The sequence below is a fragment of the Neolamprologus brichardi genome, chromosome 15 (assembly GCF_056152115.1).
Source record: "Neolamprologus brichardi isolate AB-2024 chromosome 15, ASM5615211v1, whole genome shotgun sequence".
Classification (NCBI taxonomy): domain Eukaryota; kingdom Metazoa; phylum Chordata; class Actinopteri; order Cichliformes; family Cichlidae; genus Neolamprologus; species Neolamprologus brichardi.
In genome coordinates, this window is record NC_142118.1 from 3,037,761 (window position 1) to 3,051,944 (window position 14,184).

A 14,184-nucleotide genomic window follows, 5' to 3' on the forward strand; every position below is an offset into this window, starting at 1 on the left:
TCACTCTGTGTCTGCTCGTCTTTCTCCCGCTGTTCCTCTTCCTCGCTCAGCTCCTCTTCTCTCCTCTTCTGTTCGCAGGTGGTGTGGAGAAAACTGGGTGATGCAGCAGGATCAAAGCTGTCCGTCAGACAGCACCTCTCTGGTAACCAGTTCAAAGGCCCGCTGTAGCATATCAGCCCTAGAGAGAGACGGAGAGATATCAGAATCCACACTCACCTGAAACGCCGCCTTCCCACCTGCACCTACACGGACCCGTCACGCCACCGTGCTCCCTCCTGCCGACAGCACCCGGCATTCCTCCGGCAAACGCTCTCGTTTTAGACTGGCTACAGAATGGACCTGTTAGTCTCGTTGTTCACGTGAACAGCGTCGCCTGTATACGTTTTTGGATCTTTGCGCTGACACGTTGACAGCCGGCAGCTAGTGTCACCAACCCGCCACTTTTCCGCATCGGTTTGGAGGCTTTCTCTTTTCTCTCTGTAAACAAACGCACCCCGCTTTTGCTCCTTTAGCGCTTAGCTGAGCTGTAATAAGCTAGTGATGAGACGTGGTTTTGAGCACAGGTGACGGGGGTGGGGGGGGGGCAGAAGTTGGCAACAGTGAGGCGATTAATACTAGTTTCTATAGAGAGAAACACCCCCATCCCCTCCCGAGCTCCTGTCACATGTATGACCCCGCCTCCCCACTTCCTCCAGCGGTCAATGAGTATAACTAGCATTAGCATTCTATAATGTTAGCCAAGTGAAACCCACTGTGACCTAGCGCCTTTTTGCTCGTAAGACAAGTCTATGGATAATAAAGTTTAGAAATCGCTGTTAACTCGTGTATATTATGTATAAAACCATAGCATTACTTCATTGTTTCTGTTGATTTGACTTTATTTTGTATTCTAGCGTGGCCATGTGATCAAGAATTGAGTTTTAAAAAGCACACACACCTACATATACACACACACAGACCTCAAACAGGGTTTGCTTTTGGTAATACACTCTTTTTTTGTTATTGTCATTGTTATCATTATCATTCTTTTCCAGATGAATTGCTCTTACTCCTTCTCTCTGTAATGTTTGTTCAAATGTATCCGGGCCATTCTGAATCTGCCGTCTCGCTCTGTTTATTAAGGAACAGATAAATTTTCTTACTTTTGTGAAACGGGCTAAAAATTGTATGCTGTGTGCATGCTTGACAATCATTCTCTCAGGTTGGGAGGGCTACAGCTTTACCTTTGCCCATCTGTGACTGTGCGTGCATGTGTGTGAGTGTGTTTAAGAGTGCGAGTCTGTGTGGGAGGAGACTGAATGGTTGGAGCTGTAGCATCTGCCTGTGAATCCTCTTTTTTTTGGGCCATTGAACCCTGGTTACAGCCCGATTGAAGGCTGATGAAGACATTTTCTGAATCCATCCAAAATAAAATGTAATTGCTATAACTAAAATATCCTGAACCTCCCCACTCAGTTTGATCTGCTCTGAAACTTTTCTTATACAGTGGTTTGAAAAGTGCATGTTTGTCACAGTTGCAGGTTTCAGATCATCAAACAAATTTAAATATTAGATAAAGATAACACAAGTAAACACAAAATGCAGTTTCTAAATTAAGGTGTTTATTATTAATGGGGGAAAAAATCCAAACCTGCATGGCCCTGTGTGCAAAAAGTGCTAACTTTTTTTTTTTTATGTGGTTAATTACAGGGGCGATTACTTTTTCACACAGGAACTGGTAGGTTTGGATAACGTTTCTCCCTTAATCAGTGAAATCACCATTTAAAAACAGTGTTTTATGCTTACTCGGGCTGTTTTTGCCTAATATTAAAATGCGTTTGATGATCCAAAACATGTAAGTGTAACAAATATGCAAAACACTGGGAAATCAAGAAGGGGGCAAAGAGTTTTTCACACCACTGTATCTCTGATGATAAGGGTAGGGGAAAGAAAAGTCACATAGATGGATATTAGACAGTTTCTCGCATCATGGATTCAGCAGGTGTGTTTATGCAGTGCGTGTTTTATTGAAGTTATTTTTTCTTTTTTAGAATATGAGATAAGTCTTCCCTTTGATGTCTCCGTACCATAAAACACTAACATTTAAAACATAAAAATTTTTCTTGATGTCAGAATGAACAAATACTGTTTGTCGGTGTATTTATTGCCAGGTGTAACATAGTGAGATAGAGATGGGAGCGCAGTTGGTAACTGAACGGTCACGTTTTAAACTCATCAGACGGATTTCGTGTTATTAAAGTTGTCTGATGAGTTTGCCGAGTGACTCGACAGCTCAGGCTCTCCCATCTCTAGTGTTATTTGTTCCAAATTAGAACATTTCTGAGGCTACCCGTTTGTCCACCTTGGTACTCTCAATTAAAGGGTTAAAATATATAGATATATATAATAATAATAATCAAAATCTGATTTTTTTTAAAGTGTCCTTTTTCTAGGAACCGATTTGAAGCCATTATACAATTTTGAGTACTTTATATATGGCAAATGATTTGAGACGTGCCACACTGTTTTCTTTATTGTGTTTTAATTTGGACCCAGCTGTATATTTGAAAAAAAAAAAGCATCTGTAGTGTTTTTTTTCCTGCCTATATGCTAAAGCCACAATACAGAAACCTAGAATCTACAGTGTAAATGTCTATTCCTTTAGTAACTAGCATGACTGGAACCTCTTTTCGTGGTTTCACCAATAAAGGTGAATATTTCGCTGGTGAGACCGAAAACATGAAATAGTCCACTTTTAGAAACATTTGGAAGAAAATAAACAAGTTGCTTAATGATGTTGTGAACGGCTCTTTATTTAAGCATGCGCTGCAATATTTTTTCATTAGCTGAGGTAGGCTGCCCTCTGGTGGCGGAACAGTGGAAATGAAAATGTAAAACCAAAAACTGGAATGCGCACCACTGGCCAATTTATTAGGTACCCCTTCAAATGTGCCTTCATTTTTGGCGTAGTTTTAAAGAAGATGTTGAAAACAAAACAGTGATTTTGGTCCACGTTGGCAGGATAGGATGACACAGTTTCTGCACATTTATGGTGAAAAATGGACATGTAAGTAAGTAAAGTTTATTTATATAGCACCTTTCACAGACATATGTCACAAAGTGCTTTACAAGGTAAAAACATAATACAGTCATAAAATACATCATAAAAACCCTGGTCTGCAACAATACTCAGACAGGCTTTTAAATGATGCTCATAGCATATAGGTTGTGCTGGATCAGGTGACCCTGTATCCTCCCTGCAATAGGTGTAGGCTGCTGGGGAATTCCCATGATGCACTGAGTGTTTCTTCTTCAGTCACCTTCCTCACTCACTATGTGTTAATAGACCTGCACTGAATCATACCTGTTGTTAATCTCTGTCTCTCTTCCACAGCATGTCTTTATCCTGTCTTCCTTCTCTCACCCCAACCGGTCGCAGCAGATGGCCCCGCCCCTCCCTGAGCCTGGTTCTGTCGGAGGTTCCTTCCTGTTAAAAGGGAGTTTTTCCTTCCCACTGTCCTACTTGCTCATAAGGGGTCATATGATTGTTGGGTTTTTCTCTGTATGTATTATTGTAGGGTCGACCTTACAATATAAAGCGCCTTGAGGCGACTGTTGTTGTGATTTGGCGCTACGTAATTGTCGGGCTGTAAGCCGCTACTTTTTGCACAAGCTTTGAACCCTGCGGCTTTTAGTCAGGTGCGGCTTTTCTATGGATTGTCCATGATCCTTGTGATGTCGTAAGAGGATTTGTTCTGTTTGTTCCGCTGTTGTACGGCGCTACGTTGCCTGGCGGAAGGATCGGGGTTCAAGAGTGGTATGTTGGTCACATGTCCCTCCGCCAGGCAAGTAGCGGGAAAAACAAACTTCAAAGTAGCGCTACATTCAGCGGGAGGCGTGGATGATGAGCAGCGATAAAGTTGCGAACAGCAAGTTACGCCCAACTCCACCAGTGGATTCTGACAGCGTGGAAAAGTATGAAAACATCCATGATCACCAACGGATTTCAAAGGGCTGGACTGCTGCATGATGGAGAGGAGGACACCGCCACGGCCCTTCAGAGGGTGTTCGACTCTGACACTGACAACCAGGATTTGAAGGAGAGAAGCGGAGAGTGGATAACGAAGCCATCCTGAGCCTGTTCGTTTCCGACACTGGAGAAGAGGACTTTGGTGGTTTTAGTGCGCAGGAAGAAGAGAAAGATGGTGGTGAATGACTGACTTTTCTTCTTGTTAAAGCCGTGTCACTGCACCTGAGCCTAAAAGGTAGTCCGAATCTATTTTTCTGGTGTGCTGTAGGTTATTGTTATGTACTACATTTGTTACTCATTTATGAAGCACAGTACATGTTTCGTACTTGTAATTACCTCTACTTGTACATATACCTAAAAAGTTATGCAAATATGTACCCATAACTTGTTTTTCAAAATATTAATAAAAGTGATGTGTCTCCAAACAGCCATCTCTTTCCTGACAATTTGCTTTGTGCATATTCTCTTACATATGCGGCTTTTAGTCAGGTGCGGCTAATGTATGTACAAAACAGGATTTCCCCCTGATTTTAGCTTGTGCGGCTAATATTCGGGTGCGCTGTGTAGTCCGGGAAATACGGTAATTGTATGTTCAGAGATGCTCTTCTGCATACCTTGGTTGCAATGACTGGTTATTTGAGTCAGTGTAGTCTTCCTATCATCTCAAAACATTCTCCTCTGACCTCTGGCATCAACTACGTATTTTTGCCAAGAGATCTGCTGCTCACTTTCTTTCCCATTTAACTTCACCAGGTCATCATGACTACGTCTGTCTGCCTAGATGCGCTGGGTTGCTGCTATGCGATTGATTAGATATTTGCGTCAATAAGCAGTTGAATGGGTGGACTGAAGAAGTGGGGGAGTATCATTTTCACTGCTAAAACTGATTAGTGGAAAAGGTATCTGCTCATCTGCCTGTATCCTGGCCTCTGTTCATAAACATTTGACTGGTGGAGATAAGGAGGAACATGAGCTGGTGTGTAAAGGGTGGAAGAAATCTAAGAAGCAACACCTCTCTTCACACAGACCCCATTTTCAGCTATGAAGAGCAGGTGACGAGAACTTTTCTTACACCTAAACCAAAGCACAGAGTAGTCTAAGGCAGTTTTATACAGAAGTGCTCAAAAAAACTGAACTCTACACTTGCAAACTGTCCAGTGTTAGTTGTGGTTGATCTGTGTGTGTTTCCTGCAGTGCAAGGAAATAAAAGGTGCTTAAAAGTAAGCTGGTGGTGCAGCGGTTAGCACTGTGGCCTCACACCCAGGTTTTGCTTGTTCTTCCTGTGTCTCTTTTCTCAGAGTACTTAGTACTTAGATTCGCTTGCCCAGCCTGCCCAGGCTGTAACCTTCCTCTCTTACAAAAAGCAGCTTTTCATCGTTTTAACTATTAGTGGTCTGCATGTGTGTGTTCCCACTGCAGGAACAGACACTCAGAGGTACCTAACCCAGACGAAGTACTTCGCTCTGCCTTCTTTGGTGAACTTTTGACTCTTTTTAACTTACGGCCATAAAAAGTACCATTAAAAAAAAAAATAGAAACAAAGCAAAACCCAGATAAAGAACAGCTGAAGTCAGTTTTTCTTCTTTATTGGGCTTCTTAGACCAGTGACAGTGAATGAGGAAATTAAACCCTTTTAGTTTTTTAAATTGTTTTAATGTTTACTGCTCTGGGTGCAGAAGCGATGAGACGATGGGTGGTGACATGAGGGGGAAAAGCAGCAGAAATGTCTTGCAACTCTACCTCAGCATTATAAGAGTAAAATGTAAAAAACAAAAGAAAAAACGCTGTTTAAACCACAAAAAATATACAGCATGTGTCTGTTCAAGTCTTTCAATACGACAGTCCCACAGCATATTCAACCACCTTAAGATTTTATTACACTGCTCTCAGCAGAACAACGGGAATGTGGAGAAGAGAACAAAGTGAAGGGAGGTGTATTCAGGAAAACCAATAAAGGTGATAGACTAAAGGAAGGAACACAAGACCCAACCTTAGATCCACTCAAAGGCTGAATGAAACGAACATTTCACCACCCACAATTAGTGAGAGTGCATGTATGACAACAGAAAAAAAATCTCTTATTTCCTGATAAATTTCCAGAAAAAAACGAATAAAAACAATGACTGGACAGTGTTTCTTATAAGCTCCTGGAACTGGGCACTGTGAGTACCTATCCTGTACATATTTGCTAATTCGTTAACCTTCCTATCACCTCCCATAACAATACTGTCCAGACCTCACGTTATCTTTAAAGTCCATTTACCTACACGCTTTCTTTCACAACCCTGCACCTCTATCAGAAGCTCTAAGTCATGAAGCAGCTCCGCTTTTCGTGTTTTGCTCCAAGATAACAAGACCCTGGTTGTTTTTATTCGCCCCAGTTGTGGCTCTGCACAGCCTCAGTTCAGACTTATCACATTCTCATCTCATCCATGCGCCACGGTTCATAGGCATACCAGGCGGAGGGGGCAAGGGCACCTGTGACTGTCCTGGAGGCACTGGAGGCGGAGGAGGGTACCCAGTGGGTGGAAGGGCCATCACTGGTGGAGGCACGTGGCCTGGTGGCATGCGTGGAGGCGGTGGCGGGGGGTAGTTGTTGTAGACCGGTGGTGGATAGGATGGTGGCAAGCTGGGTGGTGGGTATGTGGAGGGAGGAGGCGGTGGCCCAGGAGGAGGTGCTGAAGGTGGTGGATAGACGTGATACATTGGGGGTGCGTAGCTGGGCGGCATGGAGTAGGAGGGACCCTCAGTCTTCATCATGGACTGTAGGCTCTGGTAGCCTTCGCCAGACATATAAGAGCTCGTTGTAGACATCAAGTAGTTGGAAGGTGGTGGAGGAGGAGGGCGGTGGGGCAGCGGAGGAGGCTGGTGTGGAGGTGGAGCCTGTGGGGGAGGAGGAGCTGTTTCATTTCCAGGCTCTGCTTCTGCGGGAGGAGCTGGAGTGAAAGGACAAAGTAAAGAGAAACGACTTGTTAATAAAAATCAGCTTCCCTACTGCAAAGATCTAAAATGAAGCTCGCCATTCTCAGACAGTGAGCGCACGGGCAGACCAAAACTACCGGGCTTAGCCACATAGGAGGTCTCATTATGAGGCTCAAGCACTAATCAGATTGGTCTGGGATAGGTTAGGGGTATGCGTGTCTTGGGAAATAATGTCCAGACGAGATGTGGTTATGTAAGCAGACTGAAAGGACTAACGACTGCGGGCTGCTTCTAAGCTCGAGCTGCAGGCGGGGGGTCCTGGCTGCTCATTATTGGTTGCTGTGGTGGCGCACGCAAACAGAGCATTAAGAGGACGCCGGCACGTAACGGTATTTTGATCCAGCTCTAAATCATTTGAACTTCTTGGACAGTGTAAAGAATGCAGATGACGTAAGCTACAGAGTCACGCTTACCTGGGGGAGGCTGCGTCGTGGGTAGTGGAGGCATGGGGCTCTCCAGTCGAGGAATCTTTGATCCAACTTGTTCTGTGAATTAAATAGAAGCTTTTTTAAAACAAAACTGTAACTGCGTAACCAAATGCTTCTGTGCTCCTGGATAATCATAAACACCTCAACCCTGCCAGGAAAATCTAACTGCCGTCTTTCATCTTTCTCTAAGCTGCTCTTCGTTGACATTAATTTGTTGCTTTCTTGGAGACATTTCAGTTTAATTTCATCAGATTTTAACAGCTTTAAAACCTGCCTAATCATTAATAAACGTGTTACCTGGAGCCTTTGGTTCATCTTTGGGGGACGTCTGTCAACAAAGAGGAAATAAAATATGAGCCCCGTGCATGAATCTTAAACACGAGCCATATATCATCAGTTGTTTGACAGCAGTTGTACAGCACAGGCTGAATGTATACTTACATGTGAGCGTTTAAGCTGGCGTGACGGGCTGCCACCCTGAGGGGAAGTCTTCTTTGGTGGTGGGGGAGGAGGGTTAGCGGCTGGCGGTTGTCCCTGTGGAGCTGGAGGAGCAGAGATCGGAGTAGCAGGTGCCCTCTCCTTCTCCTGCATCTGCTGAGGGATGGGTTTGTTTCCCTGAGAGTACAGGTCCAGGATCTGGTGGCAAATGTCTGGAAGGCAAAGACACGTTTTTTTGGTGAAGACAAAAAAAAATACAAAGGAAGAGGCTTTAAGTGGAACGTCTTTATGCTGAGTACCTTCAAGTAGCTCCACTGGAACGTCCTGGACAAACTGCTCCCACCAGCGGCGTGTGGACTGCTTGTTGGTCCATTCCTGGATGTCGAATTTGCACAGGCGGCCAGCCAGGTACATGACAGCGACCGCGATGATCTCCGGCTCCCACTGCAGAGACAGCATGGTGCACAGGCTGCGAACAACACGAGAGGTGGTTTGAGTTTTTGCCCGTTGAAGCACCAGGTTATTGTGACATCACCGTAGAACTTTGCATTCCTTGCAAATCAAAACTAACCAGGATGTAAAACCTGACACACAAAATCCTCACCTGTCGTTGACAAAGGTCCAAGCCATTTGCAGCACCTTGCACACTTTATTCTTCTCCCCTGTAACATGAAACATATCAGAGTTTGCCCATTATTTCTCACGCTCTGTGGAGCTGATGTCATACTTATCCGATCTCACCTTTGAGCTGCTTGACGTAGCGCAGCAGGAACATGTAGGGGTGCTCCACCTGCAGGTCAAACTTGATCGTCTGGAGCAAAATTCTCTCCAACACCATCACCTCTTCCTGTTACAACAAACAAGCTAATTAAAGGCTTACTGCTGAGTCCAAAATCTAAATATTTGTCACAGTATCGTTCTTCTAAAAAACACCCTGCTTGTAAATGTGGAGGCTGTAGGTGCTGGAAATTCTGCACATGTTAAAAACATGAAAGCTCGCAACTAGATTGCACTTGTGGTCGTTTTCTCTGGATGTCGCCATTCGTTTTGGCAATGAATGACAAAAATTCTCCTTTTAAAAAATGTAACAATAATATTGTCTTTTGGAAAAATCTGAATTTTAGTGGCTTAACAAGACAAGTTTCCATCACCTTTACCTGCAATTAGTAACAATTAGCTATTCGACTCTCATCTGGCTTAACTTTTCATTTAAAAACACTTAAGAAAGAAGCTGATGTACAATTCTGACTTAATGACAGTAGTTAAGCTACTAAAACTGGTGAGAAAAGCCAGGACACTGATGGTGGCTTATAACTAAAAGGCTGATATCCAAATATCACTGATGTATTTGGTATGACTGCAAATGATTGGCAGTAAAAGCCCTCTATAAGTTAAAGCTTCAGCTCAACTGAGAAAAGCACTCAGGCTCAGGGCATCATGTTTTGGGAGAAACTGGCTAATTCTAGCATGATGCTAAATAAGCTAAAGAGCGACATGGAAAGCAAACAAGCCGTCGGTAAGATGCTTGTGCCGCTTCATGTGAGTGCTGTAAATGTGTCTAACAAAGTGACAAGTTATAAGCCAGGTCCAGATGTCACATCAAAAGTACTCAAGGTCAAGTTAAGTGAAACAGAGGCTACTTCATGCTAATAGATATTTTAGCTCGCCGACTGGTAAGAGGAAAAAGAAAATCTTGAATGTTGAGACGGAGTTCTTTGTTTTTAATAGCAAAGACGTGAAGGGCCATAATGACATAATCATATTCCACATTTACAGCTTGTTCTTGTTTGTTTTTGACCCCATGAGAGCTGCTGGTTTGATTACTGTCTCTGTGAGTCAGGGCACATAAAGCTGTGTTGAATGACGCTCTGATGACCTCGCTGATGTGTTTAAAGAATGAGTCATGGCTCACTGTGGTATTACACACCTAATGTACCAGCTTTAAACTAAAGCTTTGTATGCAAGTGAACACAGACAGTTATTCTAATAAAAGCGAGGAATAAAAGTTTGTTTGTAATGCACGCCTGCTTCACTTACAGGCAGCTAAGGTAAATAAAAGATCTGATCACTAAAAAAATAAGTAAGGAACTTTTTAGGTTATTGAAAACTCTGTCTTCAGTTTTACCAGGACCTCATTTATTAATCTGCCTGTATCAGTGAGCGCTGTGACCACTACCCACTACCTGTTTTTAAACAGGTATTCACACCCATTCTGCTTCTGCTATCACAAGTGAAAAACATCTCAAAACAAAGGTCAATACAAGGAACTGCACCTTGGGATCATCTCCAAACTGGGCAAACTGCACATCATTCAGGAGGCTGCGGGCAGTTTTAATGATATCTTTGCACTTCTTTGGGGTTTCCTCTACTTTACCAGCCAAGAAAAGACAACAAGCTCCCGTCACCTGTCGAGACACATATCACACCATCACTTCACCATTACAAACATCAGGTCTGCTTCCAGGAGTGAAACAAACAGAGACCAGTATCAGATTTACTTACATATCTGGGAAACTGCTTGAAGGAGTGAAACATGTAGAAGCGGTGGAAATATATGATGCCCGTTGCCAGGGTGTCATAGTGTCTGAATGCAGGTCAAGGACTCACAAAGACTATTAACGGTCATTTGCACTTCCACAAACATCATTATATATAAGTATATCAGACGGACCCTGTAAAAATGTTCACATTCACATCAAAGTAGGTTCTGTGAGAAAGGACAAGATGTATTGCTTTTTAAAAGTCTGTTTATCTTTAACTATAAAACTGAAGCATGCGGCACTGATTAATCTTGTGACCCTTTCTCTTGTAGCTGTAGCAATGAATCTATCATCTAAATCAAGGATACAAGCCAAGTCGGGTCCCCACGTCGAATATGAAGCGAGCCCCTTCTCTGCGATACCGGGCCTCTGTGCCAGGGTCCAGACCCTCAGACTGAGAGGGCGTGTGGGCTAAATCCTTCTTGTCCCAGTACCAGCATGGTTTTATATGGTCCAAGATTGCCTGGCCCGTCATTGACGCGTTTTCCTTGGATTCCTTCATTGATTGAGGAGAGGAGGTGGATGGACCCGCTGTGCTGGACTGCTGAGATAAAAATAAAAAGGATCATCACTAAGGACAGCAAAGCATTAAATAGCATAGCTTACACGAGTAGATATTTACGTTCAGGCAAAGAGTACCACAAATCCTGTCTCTTTCTTTAAAAGGATCCGTCTATAACCTGGCCACCAGTGTATTCTGTGTAGGCCATAGCGCAGTTTTATACATACACTCAGGCTTATAAAAAGTGTAATTAGCTTGTAGTCGACGGTGTGAAACGCTAAAGAGCAGTAAACATTTCTGAGCTACACTGAGCTCGAGGCTCGTTGTAAACAAATAGATGATTAAAATGGATTCAGATAGCAACATAATATATTTCTATAATTTTCATAGATCTATGAATGTCGGCTCCCAGTGTGCATACAGCAGCACAGCATCAACAGTCGAGTTTAGACACAGCGAATAATGCTTTGCAACGAACCCGCTACTGCTGGCGCTGTTAGCTGTGATGGTAACTTAGCTTCGTAAAACTAAAAAAGCAGCTAGGGGCGGAGATTATGGTAACACGAGCCACACACTCGAAGCGGCTTAAATGCACCGACAGGCTAACATCTATGAAACTCTCAAGCTGAAGGCAACCAACGCTGTCACATCAACAGGGCCACTCTGCACCAGCCTCGGCTAGCTAAACCTCGGCTAGCAAACTTGCTCCACTCGGTGTAACGCCGCAGCTTCCGACATGTCACAAGTAGTTCAGAATTCAGCCTCTTCATCTCCCCGCCGCTTCCAACGAGACACAACTCTTACCTTTAACATGTAGACGTCCGAATAAATCGCCTAAATCAGGCAGTTGTAGCAATAATCCACTGTTGATCACAATAAGTTGGCTAACAAGTGAACAACAGACCCCATTGTAACAAGGGCACCACCATTTTGCGGTACGTCAGACCGTTGGATGACGTCATCACGCAGGCACTCAGGTACACGTGCTCTCTGGTCACATTTTTCTTTCCATTTCCACTGCTAAATTAATTTCATTCGTGTTTTGAGTCTATCTAGCGTTGCTGGAAACAGCCCGCCTTTCCTGGAAACATTTTAAATTCTTATATTCTTGATAATAATCTAAAGGATGATATTCCCAATAATATCCACTAGAGGGAGACACAGAATCTCTCTTGGACTTTGGCGGTCAGCGTTGACTTAGCATTGACCAAATAGTTTACGTGTGCAAATTACAAGCAAGCAAGCAAATACTATTTACATTGTGCTGAATAGTCACCGGTTATTTTCACACCTGGTGAGTCCTGCAGCAGGCAACACCCAAACATAGAAATATGCTCCTTACAAGAAACATCACTGGATGTAGCAGTAGCAGGATGTAAAAGGAAGTATGAGTTGTGACCAGTATAAATGCGAATCTGCAGGTAAGTTAAAAATTTAATTAAAAAGAAAAAATGACAAGGTTAAACACGTATAATACATGAACTGAAGCAGATTTTCCTTTGTCCTTTGATACCTATAGATCTTTATACATCTGTATGTGTTACAAACATACTTCTGATGCACAACTGGATCCAAGAGTAGATGAGTTTTGCCGGTGTTTGCCTGAGAGAGCACATACTAAAGAACACTGAGTCCAAATCTACTCTGACTCCCTAAAATAAACATCACTGGTTTATTTTACTGATTAAACACAAGAAAATCCCTCATTCTTTTACCTCAGTGCCGGCGTTATCTTCTATATTACTCGTGAGTTATTTCTATCTAATCAAACAATACGTACACGTTTAGAATTTACCTTAAATATTGGTTTTGAGCTGTATGCACAGAATGACGATGATATTAATTATACGCAAAACAATATATGCACATGAGATTCAAACTGCAAATAATTATTATGCATTATCTGTCGCGATGGCTTCTGAGTTCAAACATGGAGGTTGTGAGACAGGACAGACTGAAAGTTTACCACCTCATCCTGCTGCAAAGGAGAAGGCGAGAACAGGGACTGATTAGGACAAAAAAAAGAGGTTTTTTGTGGTGTTTATTGGTAATGGAAACTTGCTATCATATTAACCAAAAAGGAATTTTAAGCAGGAAAATGAAAAATATTAGAAAAGTAATTTTCCTTTAGGTTCCTGTTGTTGACATGTGAAAGGTGCAGCATCATCTGTGCTTGTTTAAATGTCACTGCATAAGAGCGGGGCTTGCAAGTAACATCTTGTGCCCTCTGCATCCCCCACCCGCCCAGTCTCACTTCTGAGAAAAGCCAGCATTGAATCATTTACTCCGTCCAAATTAAAATTTGGAATCTGCATGCATTATATATTCACCCCTGCTCGGACAAATCCTCTTAACTGTGGGAGAAATTGTCAGGATGTGTCCTGTAGAAAAGTAAGAGCCTTGTCTAGTTGTATTGCCTGTAGCAAGGGAGCATCTCAATCTGTCACTCAAATCCACACACACACACACCAGCCACCGTAAATCAGCTTATGAATAATATATACTTATACTTTCTTTATTAATATTAAACATTGCATAATGAAGCGCCGACTATAAGCAAATCCCAGAGCAATATTCATATTACCCCAGCTCTCCTGGAGTGGACCTTTCATTGTTTATGTCAGCTCTGTCACGCTGTGGTTAAACGCATTGAAGCGACTGCCTCCAAAGGTCTGCACACTTCACCTAAAAACTGTATAAAGTGCAGTTTCCGTCATGTACATTAGTCTATTTTAGGACTATATTAATGTCTTTGTTGTATTCTTTGGAGAGTAAATAAATGGAAGACGTGAGGGATGCAATGATGGAGGTGACCCAGAGTCAAAGCCGGGTGAGTCGCGTGTCCACGCAAATGCAAAAGCTCATTATTTTAATGCTTAACTGTAAGTTACAAACAAGGCAGATCTTTCTAAAGTCAGTAGATTCTGGAAAAAGCGATTGCATGTCAGCACCGTGGCCCCTTGTAAGTTGGACAAAACTTTCACATCTTGCTTGGATGTTGCCCCGTGGTGTGTTCAGGTACCTCCTCTTGAGCGACCGCACTCAGCACGAGAGATGCATGTCTCCTTAGAGGCAACATTTGGACTTAAAACCTTTCCTGTGTCCACAAGTGGGGTATTTGTGGTATGTTGGCCCCATGCAACCCAGCTTTAAACTGCCTTTGCCCAGAGCCTGCAGTTACAAGCTATAATGGAGACATTGATGTATTATTGAGAAACCCATGGGTAAGGATCAAGGAGCTGCTCGCAGCCGGCAGGGATGGCAAGAGAGAGAGCGAGCGAGAGA

General features: G+C 43.1%; 2 protein-coding genes across 7 annotated transcripts in view; one reads left to right on the forward strand and one right to left on the reverse strand.

Annotated features, from left to right (window-relative positions):
• ccdc85cb (coiled-coil domain containing 85C, b) overlaps positions 1 to 2,774 on the forward strand; it is a 58,492-nt gene extending 55,718 nt beyond the window's left edge. For all 5 annotated transcript variants that reach the window (XM_035908695.2, XM_006792988.3, XM_006792990.3 and 2 more), the window contains one exon: positions 79 to 2,774. In XM_035908695.2, coding sequence (XP_035764588.1) covers positions 79 to 168 — 90 coding nt within the window. In that variant the 3' untranslated portion in view covers positions 169 to 2,774. The remainder of the gene's footprint in view (positions 1 to 78) is intronic.
• Positions 2,775 to 5,585: 2,811 nt separating this feature from the next.
• On the reverse strand, positions 5,586 to 11,841 carry ccnk (cyclin K). Of its 2 annotated transcripts, none has more exons than XM_006792993.3 (11): positions 11,704 to 11,841; positions 10,706 to 10,941; positions 10,360 to 10,441; positions 10,131 to 10,262; positions 8,599 to 8,704; positions 8,462 to 8,519; positions 8,157 to 8,326; positions 7,861 to 8,069; positions 7,717 to 7,747; positions 7,405 to 7,476; positions 5,586 to 6,945 (listed from the first exon to the last, which is right to left on the reverse strand). In XM_006792993.3, the coding sequence occupies exons 1-11, from the start codon at positions 11,710 to 11,712 to the stop codon at positions 6,431 to 6,433; spliced, it is 1,620 nt and encodes a 539-aa protein (XP_006793056.1). In that variant the 5' UTR covers positions 11,713 to 11,841; the 3' UTR covers positions 5,586 to 6,430. The 2 variants fall into 2 exon arrangements, with proteins under 2 accessions (XP_006793056.1, XP_006793057.1); XM_006792994.3 differs by having other exon boundaries at positions 10,706 to 10,938; positions 11,704 to 11,835.
• Positions 11,842 to 14,184: the final 2,343 nt, after the last annotated feature.